The 19,598-nt window shown below is 33.6% G+C and overlaps 4 protein-coding genes across 5 annotated transcripts; 3 read left to right on the top strand and 1 right to left on the bottom strand.

The window, feature by feature from the left end:
* The first annotated feature begins 9,277 nt into the window (after nucleotides 1–9,277).
* LOC106437511 lies at nucleotides 9,278–11,255 on the top strand. Of its 2 annotated transcripts, none has more exons than XM_022698913.2 (4): nucleotides 9,278–9,392; nucleotides 9,478–9,857; nucleotides 9,942–10,776; nucleotides 10,857–11,255. In XM_022698913.2, exons 2-4 carry the CDS (start codon nucleotides 9,524–9,526, stop codon nucleotides 11,050–11,052), a joined length of 1,365 nt encoding a protein of 454 aa, XP_022554634.2. In that variant the 5' UTR covers nucleotides 9,278–9,392; nucleotides 9,478–9,523; the 3' UTR covers nucleotides 11,053–11,255. The 2 variants fall into 2 exon arrangements, with proteins under 2 accessions (XP_022554634.2, XP_013733858.2); XM_013878404.3 differs by having other exon boundaries at nucleotides 9,298–9,392; nucleotides 9,471–9,857.
* A 90-nt stretch (nucleotides 11,256–11,345) lies between these two features.
* On the top strand, nucleotides 11,346–12,177 carry LOC106443354 (arabinogalactan protein 22). Its single transcript, XM_013884918.3, has 2 exons — nucleotides 11,346–11,780; nucleotides 11,887–12,177. The coding sequence occupies exons 1-2, from the start codon at nucleotides 11,663–11,665 to the stop codon at nucleotides 11,958–11,960; spliced, it is 192 nt and encodes a 63-aa protein (XP_013740372.1). The 5' UTR covers nucleotides 11,346–11,662; the 3' UTR covers nucleotides 11,961–12,177.
* A 2,453-nt stretch (nucleotides 12,178–14,630) lies between these two features.
* Nucleotides 14,631–15,983, top strand: LOC106437512 (plastid division protein PDV1-like). Its single transcript, XM_013878405.3, has 2 exons — nucleotides 14,631–14,986; nucleotides 15,207–15,983. Exons 1-2 carry the CDS (start codon nucleotides 14,696–14,698, stop codon nucleotides 15,654–15,656), a joined length of 741 nt encoding a protein of 246 aa, XP_013733859.1. The 5' UTR covers nucleotides 14,631–14,695; the 3' UTR covers nucleotides 15,657–15,983.
* A 1,748-nt stretch (nucleotides 15,984–17,731) lies between these two features.
* Nucleotides 17,732–19,391, bottom strand: LOC106441680 (uncharacterized protein At2g39795, mitochondrial-like). The gene is made up of 3 exons (XM_022697440.2): nucleotides 18,515–19,391; nucleotides 18,122–18,438; nucleotides 17,732–18,009 (listed from the first exon to the last, which is right to left on the bottom strand). The coding sequence occupies exons 1-3, from the start codon at nucleotides 18,749–18,751 to the stop codon at nucleotides 17,835–17,837; spliced, it is 729 nt and encodes a 242-aa protein (XP_022553161.2). The 5' UTR covers nucleotides 18,752–19,391; the 3' UTR covers nucleotides 17,732–17,834.
* Between the last annotated feature and the right edge of the window lie 207 nt (nucleotides 19,392–19,598).

Below are 19,598 nucleotides of genomic sequence, written 5' to 3'. Positions count from 1 at the left end.
ATAATATTAAGAAAAATGAAATACGGTATCTATACACCTTTTTGTAAGTTCGTCTTTAAAGTGATAGAAGGGAAACTTGATCCAATGCAATAAATAACTGATGTCTGATGACATACTTATGGTGCCTCAATTTGTCTCTTCAAAATCAAATTGATTCTTGAGGAGCCACCCTTCATTTGAACTTGCCTTTCAAAATTTTGAACTATTTTGTACATGAACATATATACTCCGTATATACTATATAATAATGATGATAATAATCCAATAAGATTTTGTTTTTTAGGAAAATAAACAGAAATTTAAGAAGATGGAGCCAAGACAAGACCAGGTAGACGTTAGGTTTGAAGTTAATATGTTGGCTATCAGATATTGTTTACCTGACCACATGTCTTTTTTAGTAACGGGTCTGTTCTCCTTTTAATTAGGTTTTGTTTGTAGCCGAAATCTATAGAGAACTTATCCAAAAAAATAAAATTATAGAGATCAATATTTTGTATACAAAATAGTTCAATTGTTGAAAACAACATCAACTAACGAGATCATATATGTGTTTTTAGTGAATGGTTCCTTTACTAATGAGTAATTTTGTTTATATCAAACATAGTAATGTAACTAAAGGTTACTTATGCATGCATGATATTAATTTTAGATATGACACGGATCCAAGATGCTTTTCAGCTTCATATATATACGGATATATATATTAAGGAGACTATGACATGCTCCTACTATTCGTACGGTTTTGTCTTGCTATATTTATTTCTTAAATTCACTAATTTTATGCAAAAAAAAATCACTAATGAAAAAATCGACTGCAAGAAATTTATTTCATATGGTATGATATGACGAAACATTGATTATATTCTTCATGTGCTCTCAATTAAGAAGTCATGGGTAGGCGTTGATAATTAGTAATTACTAATCAAAAAAATAAAAAGCGAGAGTAAAAGAATGTATAAACGGTGAAATTTATTGCCCTTTAAAATAAGCATTAATTTTAAGGAAACTAATCAAAACAATTTGAGGTTGAGAAAGAGAGCAAAGAGAGAGTTAGTTCACGAAACAAAATATCTACAAATTGAGCAGAGATCAGTACTTGGCAGTGCCGGTCTTGCACTAAATACAAAACCGAGGCCTTTACTTAAAAAGTTTTACGATAAAAAATCAATTTTATAATAAAAAATTTACAACATCTTCAAAACTATTAAAATTTGATCTTTTCGTAAAATAACACATCTTAATTTTTTTCTAAAAATTATCTATCAAATTTTTAGAATCAAGGTTTTTCTGATCATATTTTTCTTAGTTGATAACATAGCCAAACCATTAAATATTTATTGTAATATAGTTAATCGTGAGTAATATTTTTACAATTGCAGTTTTGAGAAGCTTCTTTCGGTTGGAGCATCTGAAACCGGGATTATAAACATTATATTATAGACAATCTATATATTTTGATAACTCTTTTTAAATTTTTGTCATGTAACTCGTAAGAGGAGGTAGTAGAAAAAGAGTGAAACACGATTTTCTGTGAAAAAAGAGTAATTTAGCCTGAAAAATAATTATCTTAATCAGTTATGTTATTTTTTGACCCAAACAAATTCAACCATGTTTTTTTTAATTCATTCATATTAAATAACATAAAATATTAAATAACATAAAATGATATGTACGATTTAATTGTGTTTGTATATAAAAGTTGTCTCGTCACTTTTTTAATTTTTCTACAATACACATTGATCCATTTAAGTAACCGCAATAGAAAAAGTAGACCTTATTTTTTTTTGATAAATCATGGATCCCATACGATTGTTTCACGTGTATGGGGTCAAGCCCGGGCCTAGTACTTGGAAACCAAATATAATAAAAACGGTGGGCGGCTTTCAATGATCGGACACGCCTTCTCCGTGCCCGAGATTCTACTTCTTCATTCACCCACATGCACACTTGACATCATACATGCATCCATGTTTTCACATTTACATATACTCTCAAATTTGTTTTAAATTATCTATTTCCAGAGTTGGATCCTTTAGTATTTTTTTGGTCAAACTAAAATTGCATTAGAAAAAGTCAACCTCCACTTAGAGAGGATACAACAAAGCTACCATGAGCTGAAAATACCAAAGCAGAACTAGGATAACAAATGCTCAAATAGAGACTTAGAGATGAAAGTGAGCACATGAGCTCAACCAAAGTTGGATGTTTTATTTAGTTTATCGTGGATTCTAGATGGTCTGGTTTTGTGGTTAATATAATAAATCATTTGAACTTTACAAAGGTGTGAAGATTATAGATGGTCATTTGTAAGATATATATTCTGATATTTTTAATTAATATGATGGATAATGAATTAGTGATGTAAACAAAGAAACAATATTATTTGGAACTAATTAAACAGATTGTTTGTAGTTCAATTTTTTTATATTACCTCTTTAGTTATGAGTCTTGGCCTATATCATCTCTTCAGTTAAGAGAACACAAATGTTTAAATTTTTATAGGTAAATTTTTTTGTTATGCAGTCTTCTAGATATAACCAAGACAACAATTTAAAATGATCTTTGACATCGTAAATTATCTCTTCTCAGCTGTAGTACCAGACTCGAATTAAGATATCGTTCCACTAAGGGCATCTCCAACCCAACTCCATTGTTTACTCTAAAATAGAATAAAAATGGATATGGAGTAAGAAATGATTCAATCCAATTCCATAATAAAATTTACTTCATTTATGGAGTAATCTATTTTTTATTTGTTCATTACTCCATTATAGAAGAAGAAATGAGGTAGGGTTGGAGCATTTAACTCCATATCCATTTTTACTTCATTTTAGAAGAAAAAATGAAGTTTTACGTTAGAGATGCTCTAAGACGGCACTCTTCTTAGTGGTTGAATTAATCTCTTTTTTTTTTTTGAATTAATCTCGTTTGGGTTACAAACAACAAAACGCAAAGACACATGAATTATATATATATGTATAGGATGTAAACGCGTATATTAGCTTTAAAGCTTATATGGGGCGACTCACGTAGTTGCAAATTTTGTCACTAATTCAGAGTCGCAATGGGGAACAAAACACAGTATGCCTTAAATTGCTAAATGCTACGTCTACGTCCTACGATGAGTTCAGAGAACGAAACAAGCAAAACCCTAAGTTTGCAACTTCGAGCTAAAATCAGTTTGAAACCCAGCATTAAATGTTTCTTTGAGATACGTCAAGGGCTTGCGTTGATAGGCTGATAGCATTCTTAAGAGAGAAATCAATACATATAATGAAGAATCATAAAGATAAGCATCATAATAATAATAATAATAATAATAATAATAATACATGTAACACTAACTACTGCTATCTTTATCACGCCTCCTGATTATATCTCTTAATTATTGCTTCAAAAACGTTTTTAGTTATTTGTATCTGCTCTTTTCTTTCTTAGTTTATCTTCATCTTCCTGAAGTTCTCATTTATTATCACAAATGACCTCTCCTTTGAAAAAGGAAGGCCAAAAAAATACATGTACACAAAAAAATCAATGTCAAATTTTCAAGAAAAGAGGATTAAAATTCATACTTAAAAAAATCAAAAAAGGATTTTGGAGCCAATCGTTATCTTTTTCGCCATTTAATATTCAAAGATCCTTTTTTGTTCAACATATTTAAAATTCTTTAAAGAACTAATACTATTACTCCATAGCTACTACTATTACATATTTGTCTCTTTATATGTGCTTTTATTACATCTACATGACAATAATTTAATTTCCATAATTTCTGCATGCACCCCACTTAACTTATTACATGCCTAAACGTTTCTCGTCTCAGTAATTCGGCAGTCACTACTCACTAGGACACGGTCACACGGCTATATTGTTGTGTATATAACTATGATCAAGTTATAATGTTATATCTCTCTGTTACATACCAATGGTAAAATGTATATCAATAAACTAGCAAATATTTTGTACTAGAAGCAGAATCTAAGGCTTTTGAAGGATGACATTTATTTCTATTTGTTTTTTATATCTAATAGTACTATTTTCTATTTGTTTATGTGGGTTAAAATTAAAACCGATTCTAGTAGAAACAAAAATATAGAGTAGCTGAAGACGTGAATGAGTTGGGTCCTACTCAAACTTTAATCACTACGAAGATCTGAAATATCATTTACTCTTCCCACGAAATACATGAGAGACACTTTATTGCTCTTTCTCTCTTCTCATCCCAATGTGCCATATTAATTATGATTACGTACAGATCATGAGTTTCATAATCTATGAAAAGACAAATATCGTAGGTAATAATTATGTTTCTAATACGAAGGGGGTTTCCTAAAAAGTAAAAAGTAACTTAGCTCATTTTTGTTTCTTTAATTTCCGATATACAGTAATCTACTCCATTTATTATGAAAGTGTTAAAACTTATTTTCGAAAACTAATGAATTTACATTCAACCAAAAAACATAGTGAGTTTCACAAAAGTAGTAGGAAGAGGTTTAGGGAGCTTTAAAGTACTTTTACACAAAAGCAAATACTAATTAACATACTAACATATAGTGGAAAGTCAAAGAAAAATTACATAATTAAGTCCACCGAAACGACCAATTACATCTTGAGGACAAATTGAAAGTGTAAATCACAATTCAAGAAAGCCAGATATGACCATTTGATCAACAGAAAATTTACTTTGAAAACTTTTCTCCCGTTTATTACAATTCTCTTTATTTTACATGTTTGCAAAAAAAAAAAAAAAACTTTTAGATTTCATCGTTTATACAAATTTTGGCTTGCAAGATATCCTAGGGTCAGTTAGACGTTGCAACGAACGGACATAAAACTATAATATTAATGCATGATAGAAATGCGATGCATATTTCACATCAAACAAGAGATCCTCCTTGGAGTCTCATCAGTCTCATGAAGACCATCGAGACTAAAAGGAAATACTTGAAGAATAAGTTAATCTCAAGATATCCTAGCATATTTACATTAAGTGTTTAGGAAAGTTAGCATTATCTAGTGTTAACATTATGTTAACATTACCACTATATATATGCATACTAGATTAAGACCCGCACCTTGCGCGGAATAAAAATTATATATATAAATTATTTTATGTATTATATGTTCTTACATATTATGAAATAATAAATATATATTAAATAATTAAAAGTCAGTAACTATTACATATATAATAAAATTGGTGCAAACGTATAAATCAATTTTATTAATACAAACAATTTTTTTAAAAAATTTGATAGGATATGTAATTAAATTTAAATGATATTAATGTCTATTTTTTTTTAATGGTGTTTTCTACTCATATGTTTTTTTTGATCATGTGTATCTTTAATAGCAAAAACTTTAAATTACTAATAACAAAATTTTCATTGTGGGACTAATAATTTTAGTAATTGATAATTTAAAAAAATTTATCAATGTTAGTTCAAAACTTTTATCCAAAAAATTATTCAAAGTAAATTTTGAAACTAAAATATTTATTTATTCAATATGGTTTATAGTTTAATTTAGAATGATATATATATACATATATATTTTAAATCTTAATGATTAATTAAATTAGACTTTTACTTATATGATTTTGTAATCATTTGTATTTTGTCATAACAAAAATTTTAAACCATGGATCGCAAAATTTGAATGTGAGACTTTTAACAATTTTAGTAATTTATAGTCATTTTTTAAAATTCAAAATATAAAATATACAGAAAAATCTAAATTTTTATAATATGGTTATTTTGTTTTTTTTAAGTTATTTTAATAGTTTTAAATTAAACAAATTTGATAGAAGATACATTTTTTTTATCAGATCTTTTTTATTCAAAATCATTAATTGTCATATATACTTTACCCACATTAGGCAATTCCGTAATCTTTATTTAAGGAAATAATAATTGACATTAATAATGAATTTATGGTTAGTTTAATAAAAAGTTTATTATATAATTAGATGGACCAACTTATTTCTCTAGTAATTCTAAGAATCATCCTAATGATGACATGTGGCTACAAAAAGAAGTTGTAATGGACCAACCTATTTCTCTAGTAATTCTAAGAATCATCCTAGTGATGACATGTGGCTACAAAAAGAAGTTGTAATGTTTCACAAATAATATATAGGGGATTGTATTCTCTTATCAAATACAACACAATAATATATCATATTCTATTATATTTTACAAAGTGTTTAACCTTCTTTTTAACTTCGAGATATACGGGTCGAGACCCAACTTCTTTTTTTTGTTCACTTGTCGAGACTCAACTAACTTCGTCTATTCAAACAATAGCAACTTAGTTCATATAACAGGATTCGAACCTAATACTGATAAGTTTACGTTGTCCTAAGCTCTTCCTCTTAATGCTAGACCGCCACTTCTTTGTTACCAGTGTTTAATATTGTAGTCACTTTAGTGTCTTGAGAGACAGTCCATAAAATTTGGTTCATAAAGGCTACGTACCATTTTGTGTGACCTCGAATCAAAGAGCAAGAAATGATATACTCTTTCATCCATCAAATGATGATTTGTTAAATCAGTACTGATCATGAATCCTAAAAGTGTTTTATTTACTAAATAATTTGGGCGAAATAATAATTTCGGCTAGATATGGAGAAGAAATGGCTTCCCCAAATTCGTGGGGACCCATGATACATTTGATTGCAAATTAGATTTGAAGAGCCCACAAGTGAATGTCTGTCATGTCTCCATCTTCTACTAAAACCATAATGAGTGGTTATGATTATGCACTTTTTGTGATGTGGTGCGTGCATCTTTTCAAATTTGCAACTACTAGAACGATTTAAACAAGATATACATTTGAAAAGTGTTTACTTATATTAGTTATACTAGAACCAAATAAAAAAAAATCTTAACTTAGTTTGGGAACAAATAGATAACAGAAACTCGAATAAATCGGAGAACAATTTTTTTTTCAGAATTCTGAAAAAGTCAGGGACACTATTACTGAATTCACACCAGAAGAACACTTTAGAGAGAACCATTGGAACTGAGAGAATACAAAGTTATACTCAAGCCACCACTACGGAAAAAAAACCCAACAATAAGCTTAAAATTACTACATGAAAGCAAAGTCGGATCTTCTTTTTTTTTTTTTGTTAGGTATGTGAATTTCATTAACTTAATAACGAAGCAATGAGATACAATAGGCTTCGACGAATCTAATCCTAATGAATCTAAGAAGCTAAGTCGACAAGACAAAGCAGTGGAGCCTTAGCGAGCCACAAAAAAAGGTAAAAAAGACTCACTAAGACTAATAAGGTTCGAACACAACCATGAGGATGTGAATAAAGCTTAGCTAATTAAACAGATTCAAAGACAACCTTTTAGCTAATAGTAGACCAAAGTGAAGATCTTGAAGCCGGAACCTGCATCAAAATCGCTCAGATCAATAGAGAATCGCAACCGGAGAACAGACCGAGGGACCACGAACCATCTCGAAGGAGCTTCAACAGAAGGATAGGCGAAGCAGGGTCGGCAAGTCCTGGTCCGGCCATCGCAAGCAGTGAAGTCCAATCCAGATATTGCTATCTCAAGAAGCTGCCACGCCTTGCTCTGAGAATCCTAGCTGGTGTAAAGAAACCAGTAGATGAAGTAAAGGTGGGATACTTGCAGGCAGAAGCAGAGGTTTAATCGGCTGGACTCTGGTCCCACCACACGAGCAGAGCACAAAGGATTCCGGCATCAGAACACCAAGAGAGGCAGAGGACAGTGGCCAACTTCCTTCTGAAGCTTGAGGAACAGAGGAGCAAGATCTCCTAATAGCAGGCGAACAGAGAGAATAAACTCAACAAAACACCAGGTGGTTGTCGAGAAACCATTTCCGAGAAGAAGTCCCCGACGATAAGCCTCGATATCGCCTTTTCAACTTGGAACAAGAGGGGGAAGTTCTTACCAAAGCGGTCGCAAGAGGAGACAAGGGAAGACGGTGGAGGCAGCAACTGACCAGAACGGCGAAGGCAGCGACGCAAAGCCACTCCGGCGAACCCTCCTAGAGAGATCTGACCCAAATCTACTCAAAGTCAAACCCTAGATCTACCCGCTATACGACGCCTCCAGCTCAGATCCGGCTCACCACGACCTCGCCATCTCTCCAAGGAGGCTGAGGACTCCCACCACCGCCGGTTTGAATCGCTTGGTCCGGTCGCAACCCGACGATAAACAGAGGAGATGAAGCAAGGAGGAAGTGGAGAAGACGAAGCTTGAGAGGGTATAGGCTAGGATGGTGACGAAACGGGGTGGCGACCAACGGGTAGAGACCCTCCGTCGGCCACCGTAACGGAAGACAGTGAGGCTTTGTCGAGGTTGGGCTGGCGGTGGGGAGAAAAGCTAGAGAGAAAAGACTCTCTCACCTCTTTCTAGAAGTTTTCAAAGCTACACTTATTATTACTTGCTCCGTATTATTTTCGTTTAGGCAAAAAATGCAAAGTCGGATCTAGGTGGGTTCATTACTTTTCGGTTCCTACACATTAGCACCAAACACTTGGACATGATTTGAACCGAATCCAGTTTCTTTATAATATATGAATGAAGTATTTTCAAAAAAAAAAAAAAAAAAATTAATATCCACAAAAATAATATGTAGCCCAATGAATATCCAAATGTCCATGCATTCCTTAAATCACAAAAAGAAGTATTTTTTTTGGAAATGTAATCATTAGAGTTGACAGATTATACAAATGCTCTCCTGAAATTAACCAACGGGTAAAAAAGCATTAATTTTTGGTTGAACTTGAGACAATAGCGAGAAAAGTGAATTCAAAGAGCACAATCTCATAAAAGAATGTCTGCTCCTTCATCTTAAGATTGTGGACCTATAAAATAATTTTCTTGTCTTGTTTCCATTTAAAACACTCTGTACGCTCCAGAGGTTTCCGTTCCATAATCCACCATGAATCCAATGCCAGCAGACAAGAAAATGGGCCAAAAGTAAATTGACTTACCCCTCTTATGCCATAGGTGAGAGGCCATTTAAACGATTCTTAATGTAGCAGACAACAGCAGGACACGAAAATTGATGTGTTAATTGAATAATATGACCTAGTAATATCGCAACTATTGGTGACATTACTTACTGTGGCAAATGAATAGAATGAATTCTTAGTTTAGAGAGGAGAACTGCGTGACATTATGTTACTAGGAAAACGGCATGTAGTTCGTACAACACAGATTAGCTTATCCTTCTTATGGGGCCGAAAGCAAGCCCACTAAGAATCACAAACGTCAACACGTGGCAGATCTAAACACGCGTCGTATACTCCCCTTGAGTTCACTAGGGTTTTGATGTCCGTTACAGTTCACTTCCACAAAAGAAACCAGAAAGTGTTTCTTTCGCTTCTTCTTCTAAACAAAACTCAGGTACGTATAAGATCTCTGATCCTCTATGTTTGTTTTATTATTACAGAGACTCGTTTGATTCTAGGTTTTTTTTTTAAGATTCTAGGGTTTACGAAGAGGAATCTGTCTTGGGTCAGAAGAAAAGGGTGCAGATGAGGTTTAAGGAATTGGAGTCGGAGAAGTTAGTGTTGGAAGAAGAGATGAGGAAACTGAAAGAGTCTGATGAAGATTCGTTAGTTGAGCAGATGATGGTGAACAAAGCGTTGGAGGTTGAGAAACAGGTTGCTGAGAACAAGGCCGAGGAATGGAAGATCAAGTTTGAGAAACTCGCGGAGGCGGTTAGGAAGCTAGATGAACTCGGTGCGTTTAGGGTCGGAGAATTGGAGTTAGATGAGGATGTGAAGGTAGGGTTGGAGTTAGCTGATGTAGGAAAGAAAAAGATCGAGTCTTTGTGTAGGGAAGGGTTAGTTAATCATCAGGTTTCAGGTGAGGATAATGAATGTAGAGACATAAACATTTATTGGTTGCAAATCTTCTTTGTGTTTATTGTTTTGTTCTTGTTTCGTGTAGGTTGTTCGCCTTGTGTTACCACACCGGTTAAAGACTGTAGTATGTCAGGGAGAAACAGAGATGATGTGTCTTCTCGTAGACGGGTTAATATGATGTTGGTGTTTGAAGGTGATGGTTGCAAATCCACCCATGTAGTTGATTTATCTGATAGTGAAACGGAGGAGGGAAATGATCGTGAGGAGGAATGTGAAGATGAAGATGTGGGAGCTTGTGAGGTTGACACAAACATTTGTCGTAAGAGGAAACGGGTTATTACGAGTGATTCAGAGAACGATGATGATGATGATAACATACCCATTGCAACACTCAAGAACCTGAAACCACCACCACAGAGCACAGGAGAGAATGTTTCTGGAGGGATGAGGAAGCAGCGTCGAGTGTCGTCAAGGCTGAGAAAACAGAAAGAGATCTCTACTTCAAGTGAATGTAATCCAACAGAGAGACTTGTGGGAATCCCGACAACTGGTAATGCTCACGATGATGATGATACGGAAGAAGAGTCAGAGCAGGAGAGCGAGAGCGATAGTTTGAATGGGTTTATAGTTGATGATGAGACTGCAAGCGAGGAGGGAGCTGAAGGTGCCGTACCGGAGGAGGAGGGATCTGATGGAGAAACCGGATACGCTGACGTCATCGCAAGACTGAGGAGGGACAAGAAACCCGGGGAACATAAATGGAACCTCGAGGGAGAGATGCTGGCAGCGTTCGGGAAAGACCCCGAGCTTTGTATGAGAGCGGTTTGCGTTCTGTACAGGTTTCAAACCGAAGGCGAGAAGGCAACACGATCAAGTCACGTCGCTAACGGTCGCGGTTTCAGCATGGCTGACGCCGACAGGTAATATAAAACAAAGAAACCCACAAAATAACTTAACAAACCGTATTATTGGCTAATGTTTCTTGAATGGTGATGATTAGGGGCACTCGCATAGGGCAGTTTCTGACGGATGGAGATCCCGAGGGTGATTTGAAGAAATCGGTTGAGGAGTTGCGGAGTTTCGAGTTTAACGCGGTTGAGATTTGTAGTGCTTTAGCAAGACATTACTCGAAGCAGCTGTTCGAGATCTATAACAACAGAGAAGATCTATTCTTCGCTGCTCCTCCATCTCCATGAGTTTTGGTGAGCATGTTCGTTATGGTGGTATAATAACGCGGAAGCTAGCTCTTAAGGTTTTGGTTTTCTTGTAAATTTTAAACCGGTTTGAGATGAGAACCAGAGATTAATCTAATGTAATTACTAATTAGAGACTGAATTCGCTTTTTATGTAAATGGAAGGTTGATTTGGACTAATCATCATGCTGAAGAGATGTTTAATTCGGTTAAGTCCTAAACTGGGTTATTACAAGCTATAAACCGGCTTATTACAAAGCACCAGGAAAGTTAGAGAGAAACAGGCTGTAATAAAAATTTAATTTTAATTTGATCCTTCTCACACACAGCTTAGAAACAGAACATTATTAACCGTTTTCTCGTTAAACCTCTAATTTTAAAACTGAAACCAATTAAAAAGACAACATACAGAGTGATGAGAGTTCGAGACAGACATGATCTGTGAGATAGGTGTGGTCCCGAGGCGTTTGGGCCCCACGTTCCTCGAGGCATGGCCTTTTACTATATAATCGAATCTTATAGCTTCTCTTGTTCTTTCACCAATCGGCATTTTACTTATCTTTGTTGAGGAAAAGAGATTCCCTCACCCAGTCACCGGAGATTAACAGAAGGAATGGCGTCCTTGAAGTTTCCGTTGGAGATTCTTGCCGTCTTCGTCATCATCTCGGTGATTCTCTTGCCGATTGCTCATGCGCAATCATCTTCCCCAGCTCCCGCACCAACCAGCGACGGTACGATATACTTAAATGAATCTACGATTTCCAATCTGGATTTATGGAGTTGTTTTACGAAGAAGATGATTGTTGATATTTGTTTTTTGATTTCGGGTTGCGGCAGGAACATCGATAGATCAGGGGATAGCGTATGTTCTAATGATGCTGGCTTTGGCGTTGACTTATTTCATTCACTGAACTTGATGAATCCATCCACAACAATGGTTTTGTTTCCTAGTGTTTGTGTTCTTTTCTTGTGACGTGAGATTTTTAGGAAAATGAAAAAAAGAAGAAGAGAGAATTAGGTTTTGGACATCATGCTTTTGTTCTGTTTTTGTTGGTTGGATTATTCGTTGTAAATTAATTAGTTAATGATGAGTTGAAGTTGAGCAAAATAAAATCATATTCATCTTGACAAATATCCACCACGATAGTTTAGTCTACATATAGCTTAACTATTGAATCGCTTCCTCTCTTGTTTAACAACGTACCATCACCATGCGGTAAGTCCACCTTCTCACTAGCTTGTCTCAAACTCTCTCCGGTGGATCATGATTGTAAGTCTGCACGGTGCCAACGTAAATAAACTTGGAGACAATAATGGTACTTTCATCTAGGCATGCGGGTTCGGTTCGGGTAATTCGGAATTCTGATAGTTTGGTTCGATCAAAATTTCGCTGAATTAAACCTAAGAAAAATTTCGTTGGATCCGGTATCCGGATAGTTCGGTTTTAAATTTTTTACCGAAACTAATCAAAGTTTTTGGTTTTGATGATATTCGGTTAACCATTTAGTTAAGTTTTGTTAAATTTAGATAATTTCAGTTTGTGTGGTTTGTTCGGTTAATTTGGTTCATAATTTTGACTTGTTCAGTTTGAAATTGGTTAACAAAAAATGTTGAAACCCGAACTAACCGACTACTGAACCAAAACCCGATTTTTTTAATAAACTTGCCTAACTAAATCAAACTCATTACCATTACCGAACTAATCAAAATTTCGGTTTGGTTCCGCAAGTTCGGTTCGGTTAAAAACCGCAAGCCTACTGCCATCAGTCATCATATAAGGTATAACCATTTCATAGTAAATGAAATGCACTTACATCTCTCAGATTCAGAATTGCAAATATCTCTACTCTGGCAGATTTTGAATTGTATATATGCTTGAATTCTATTGTCCCAGATATTTTTATTTATTTATTTATATACTTTTGAAATCTATACGCTCGTTCTTATAATATATAATTCATTTTGTGCAACTAAAGAGAGGCCAACAAACGTCATAAGACCGTAATATGTGAGGCCAACAAACGTCATAAGACCGTAATATGTTATATGTTTTTATATACTTTGGAATGTTTTTATATACATTGCAAAGTAATTAATATCACATAGAGGGACTACGATTTAATTTATAAGCTGCAGCCACAGACTCAGCGACGCCTCCTGGAATAACATGGTTATAGGGAGAATGATTGAGCTCAGCCTGAACCACTGCTTCCGCGTCTTCACTCGTCACTGACCTGTCTCTCGTTACCTTCACATCAATCTCGGCGACAATGTCGCGGAGACGAATCTTCTTGTCATCTTCTTTACCTATTTTTTTGTTTCGAGCAACCGCCTCATTTGCCATGGAGGTTACACTATCGCCGCTTTCTATTTTGCCTCCTGTAGCTCTAGCTTCCACCTCTTTTATGGCACTTTCGGCCAAACTCTTTAAAGCGAACTTTTCCGCTAAAACCGCAAAAAATATTTTTCCATCAAAACCATAAAAATGTTTTTTTCGACCAAACCCGACAAAACACAATTTTCTGCCAAAATTGTAAAAACGCTATTTTCCACCAAAAATGTTAAAAAAGTCTATTTTAGTCATTATTAACAATTCCATCTGGAAACAAATACAAGTTAAAAAAATCAACGGAAATAGTTGCATTCAGATGATTCATCTAGATACATATATGAAATATAAAAGCGAAAAATATTTTCATCCGGATAAAACATCTAAGATAGATCATCTGTATGCAGATATAGAAATGGACAAGGCCAAAGAGTAAAAGAACGCACTCAACATTACATATGTATCTCGGATTCAAATACCGTAACGATTTAGCACTAGGTGTTACACAAGTCAACCGTGTAGTATTAATAGGATTGTTTTATATTGATGGTAAAAATTAAAAAAAAATTGCATATTTTTACTAAAATATCTAAAATATTTCAATTATTTGATATTCTATTTAAATCTGTATTATTTTATTTTGAATAAAAAAGATCAGGTATTTTGGTTTTTGGTATTATGGTTCGAGAAATGTACAATTTAAAAAGTTTGGTTTGGTTTTAGTTAGATTATTTTGGTTTTTGGTTAGATTCAGTAGCAAAGGTAGGAACCAACTAATATGAAAAAAATAAGGGTCTAATTCAATTTTGGTTACATTATGGTTTTTCGGATCATTGCAGATTTTGTAGATAAAAAATATTAAATAATTTGGGGTTTTAATTTTAATATCGAGTACTTTGAATTGTTTTGAAATTAAATATATATGAAATTCAGTATAATTTGGTTTCGTTTTTGTTTTATAGTGTGGTAGGGTTCGGTTCGTGGTTTCGGATAAATATAAAAAAACATATATATTATCTTATATATAAATTCATTTAAAATATATATTTAGTTTCGAAAACAAACTCGCGTTTTCGAAACGCGAAACGCGGATAAAAATCTAGTATACCTTAAAATAAAATAAAATAAAAACCAAACTGAAAGCCTGAATTAGACACGTGAGTAGTCCGTGGCAGAAGTACCGTTTAGAGTTCCCGGGTCGGGTGGGGCTCAGACCCATTTTCGAAATCAAAATCACCGGGGCGCTAATCCGAATCCACAATTAAAAGTGGAAGCATTTCCCCAAAGAAGAAAAGAAAAGCATTCCTCTTTTGGGTAATGAATGAAATGGAGATTGAAGAAATCGAAGCGGTTCTCGAGAAAATCTGGGATCTGCACGACAAGCTCAGCGACGAGATTCACTTGATTTCCCGCTCTCACTTCCTCAAAAAACCAGCTAACAGATCGGAGAATAAGAAGAAGAAGAGCTATGGCTTAGGCGAAGAGAAGAAGCGGCAGGGTTACGTCTTCATCAAAGGATTCGACGACGCAGCGATTCAAGAGGCGAAGAGCCTGTACGCGATCCGCACCGCGCTTGAGCACCTCGAAGACCAGCTCGAGTTTTTCCACGTGAGTCAGTTTCTATTAGATTAGATTATCTTTGCATTGAGCGGAATAGAGTGAGTTTTAGCTGATTTCTTGAAACGCTGCGTATTGTCGAGACTTCTTTTAAGACTAATGCTAAAGTTGTTAGCTAAGATACACAAGTGAAAGTGTAGAATCCATTTCACCTGAGCATTAAATCTGAAAGAGAATCTGTACAAACTTTATTTTTCTCTTTGCTTTGCAGACTATACATACACAGCAGCGAACAGAGAGAGATCTTGCGGTTGCACGGCTGGAGCAGAGCAGGATATTACTAGCTATGAGATTGGCTCAACACCACGGCAAGAGCTACCGTGTCCTAGACCAAGCTCTTGCGTTTGTTGCCAGCATTAAAAGCCACACTCGTTTCGTTTCGCCTGATCAACTTTACAACTCCTCTCCAAACCCAACCGGAGAAAACTCTGCTCCTTGCGATGGAAATACACCCAACTTTGTGATCAACGCCTTCGCATCGGCTTTCGGGTTTGCCAAAAGGGCATTTGGATTCAACCATGTGGGAGGCGTGCTTGGAAACGCTGCTATATTCTCCATAAGCTTGGTCGCTATGCTACATCTTCACCAGGTGGCTACTAGTGAACATCATCATCTACACAAGAGAGAAGATACAGGAGAGAGATGTCTTCATCTGACATAAGCTTGGACGTGATGATGGCTCGTGGTTAAAGACTAGGGGTCCAACTTGTCTACACGTGATCAACTAAGATGAGAAGAGATAGTTGTTTGCACTCCATATGATGTAACGGGTTTCGACTTAGAAACAACAAAAATGTGGACATAATATCTATGCAGGTAGGTTGTGGGTTGAATGTATAGAGTTTGCAAAGATGGAGTATTATGGCTTCATTTCTAGATTGCTATCAAAATACCATGGTACCAATGTCAATGCGAATCCGGCTGTTGTACCTAGTCCTTAGACTTCATGTTTTTCTCTCTAATACGTTTTATGTGTCCCACACTCCAACTAAGTCGGAATCTAAAAACAATATCTTCATATGTTTAGGTACCTGAATGGATGGACATACACAGTTATATTACGGTCACTAGCTCTACATATTCTCACCGTAAACAACAACAAACCTACTCACTGCCATATAAAATTACAGCAAAGAATAGAGCAACACGCAGCAAAGAACTGCTGCATCCTGAGGTTTAAATATAAAACATGCAAATGTGTGTATAGTTTTAATCCTTGGGATACGGATTCAGTAACCACTGAACTTGGTTAGTTTCTTTCTCAAAAGAAAAAAAAACTTGGTTAGTTCAAATATAACCTCAACTCTCTGCAACTTGCTTATTTTTAAGAGATATTAAAAATGGAACCTAAAAAATATTTTTTATGATAAGCATATTTTAATCAAATAATTACATATTTTTTTTAAATAGCATATATTTTTAATGAGGTATATATATATATATATATATATATTATTTTATCATTATTAAAAAATATATTTTCTTAATACTTAGTTTTTTTTTATTTTATGTTTTCGTGGAACTTAATATAATCATAATCAAAATACCCAAGCAAATATGATTTCTCATTTTAAGATTATTTAAAATAATTTTAGTTTATTTTTCAATAAATCTAAGGCATACAATTATTTAGAAGTTATACAATATTTTAATTATTGTAAATATCAATATTCGTTCATGAGCTTACAAAACTTTATTAGTTATACATATGTATGTAATTTCCTATTGATCATCTCTTTATTTTTTAATAATTTTTAAAATCAACATATAATTTTAATAAATATTATGAAAATACATGCACATGTAAACGAGAAACAAAACTAATTTGATTTGACTTAATTATAATCAAAAATAAGTATACATGAGTTTGAATTTGAAAGAATATACGTAACTCAATTTACTCGCAACATGAATGACTTGACTAATCCAACTAATATCCAAAATCAAAGATCTAACTAAAATAAGAAAATATAATTTTATAATATAAATCTATTTATTTTTATACATATAAATTATAGGATGACTCAAAACATATTAATAAATAAAAATAAATATTAGATAATAATTATTACATATATTATACATATGCATTAGACTTCAGAATATTAATGTTATATTCATTTATGAATCAAACACTTCTGTTTATTTTTATTTAATTCTAAGCATAATATATATTACTTTATACATAACCTTACTAAAATAATTTACATATCTAAGAAAATAACCAATCTAAATGCAAATAAAAATTTAATCAAAATTAAATATATTTAGAATAAAATATTATAGTTAAATTCTAAGAAATAGATACAATCCAATATAACAAGTGATAAAAAAATCGATTGTTGACTCAAAAAACAACCAAATCAACTAGATTTAACATATCCAAAATCATATGTCTAATTAAAATAATATATATATATATATAATTAATATAAATTATATATGTAAATTATAAACTGATTGTTGATCAAAAAAAATTATAAACTGATTTAAAAGCAAAAATAAACATTATCAATTAATTATAATATATTAACTATTTATACCGGTAGAGAATCACCTAGTTATAATATATAAGTCGGAAATATCTCAACCCTAGCCTACGGTCCCTACCCTCAAGATATATTTGGTGCTTCGGATCTTACTTAAACTTTGAAGAATAAGCAAAATCAAACTGATACATGAACGGTAGGTCGTATGATGCCAAATGCAATGGTTTGATGCTTCGGATATAACATAAGTTCTGAATAATAACTACCAAATTAAATCAAATGTAGCAACTCCTTACAATTATTGATAATGGTGATAACAAGTTCATAAAACTCACCTAGAAGTTTCACTCTTATTGAGAGTTTTCAGATGTCAAAACAAAAGACTTGACATCCTTGAGCCATTGAAGATGCGATCTCTTGTCTTTGTTGACCATATAATCTGCCAAAAAGTTAGTGAGGGTGAGATTGATCCCTCTGATCTCCAAAAACTTGTGGAAAGCCCTCTGCAAATTCTCATCCAAGTCACTGCATAAAACCCCAAAACTCAGTCACATAACAATTTTCAATTTCATAAATAAATAAATATATATATATATATGTATATATATATAAGAAGCGCCTGTGAATCAAAACATACTCAAAGTCAGGTCCTTGGTAAGGATACTTAGGTTCATGGGGTTGTTGGACAACTAAACTGTCAATGACAATCTCAGCGGCGAAAGCGTTGACTCCAAACTCGAGACAGAGACCATCATCATCTTTCGACACATCGACAACCATGGGAATCCCAGCTAGTAGTTCTTCATCATCTTGAGGAAGCTTTGGTTGTTCATCAAACAGATGCGCAGAAGGGTCAATATAGACAATAATGGTTTCATCATCAAACTTCCTAATCAGTCGCACAACTCGTTCAGATGGAAGATCAATAATTTGGAAAGTAAACCATTCCGGCAACTGTTCAAGATTCAATATTCAAAACACATGAGAGAGAGATAGGGAACAAGGCAGATAAAAGGTATATAGAACTTACCTCTTCATTGTCGGGAGCGTCTTCGTTAACAACAGAGCTTTCGATCTCAGATTCGAGGAGGCTAAGCAGATTCGAGGTGGGGGTGATAGCACTTAACGCCGAGAATGAAATCAGGCGGCTGAACCGATGGCTACGACCAAAAGTCACTCTATGGGCACCAGTTTGGAGACTCGCCGGCGGAGATCTAGCCGCACCGAAAGGAAGAGTGGCCACTGAAACTCCACAAAACAAAGACATCACCGTTCTAGGGTTTGTTGGAGAACACTAAAACAGAGATCTAGAGTTTTAACTCTAGGGAGGGAGATAAATATGAAAGAATATGCCCCTCATATTCCGAGTCTGTTGTTGCGTAAGTCCCAGTGATACTCTCCTGTAATATAGGAAGACTATAGTATATTCCATCCATGCTATGCATGGGTATTTTTTCCATTGCTTTTTAAAAGAATGAAAATGTTACTTTTTTATCCTTAACTAATAACAAAAAAAAATTAGTTCAAACAGTGTTGTGGCCACAAAATTAATATTTATTTTACATAAAGGTAATTTAAATAATTAGAAGAAAATAATTGATGATAACTGATATTTTGATATATTTATTAGTAAAAAGATAGCAAATAAACATTTAACTTAGATTGTCCTTGTTGACAAAAATATGAGGTAGTACATATATAATAAATTTATAGATGTAAACAAGCTTATATATGTTCAGTGACGGATCCGGGATCAAATTTTACCGGGGGCAAACACTTATAACAAATCATATCATATATAAATTTATTATATGTCACTGAAATGATATATTTATTTATTTATTTAATTAAATTCTGTAAAATACTAAAATGATATATGTAAAGTATATTTTCTAAAGACAACGTGCAAATATAAATTATCTTAAACATATTTACATATCATGTATAAATTTATTTATTTATATTTATAATTTCTGTAAAATACTAATATGATATATGTAAAGTATATTTTCTTAAAGACAACGTGTAAATATAAATTATCTTAAACATATTTTTGCAATAATATAAATAAATAAAATTTAAAATGTATTATATGCAAAATGTATAAATTAAAA

The sequence above is a fragment of the Brassica napus genome, chromosome C3 (genome assembly GCF_020379485.1).
Source record: "Brassica napus cultivar Da-Ae chromosome C3, Da-Ae, whole genome shotgun sequence".
Classification (NCBI taxonomy): domain Eukaryota; kingdom Viridiplantae; phylum Streptophyta; class Magnoliopsida; order Brassicales; family Brassicaceae; genus Brassica; species Brassica napus.
The sequence above is the reverse complement of the archived record's forward strand: the minus strand, read 5'-3'. Positions and strand labels throughout refer to the sequence as shown.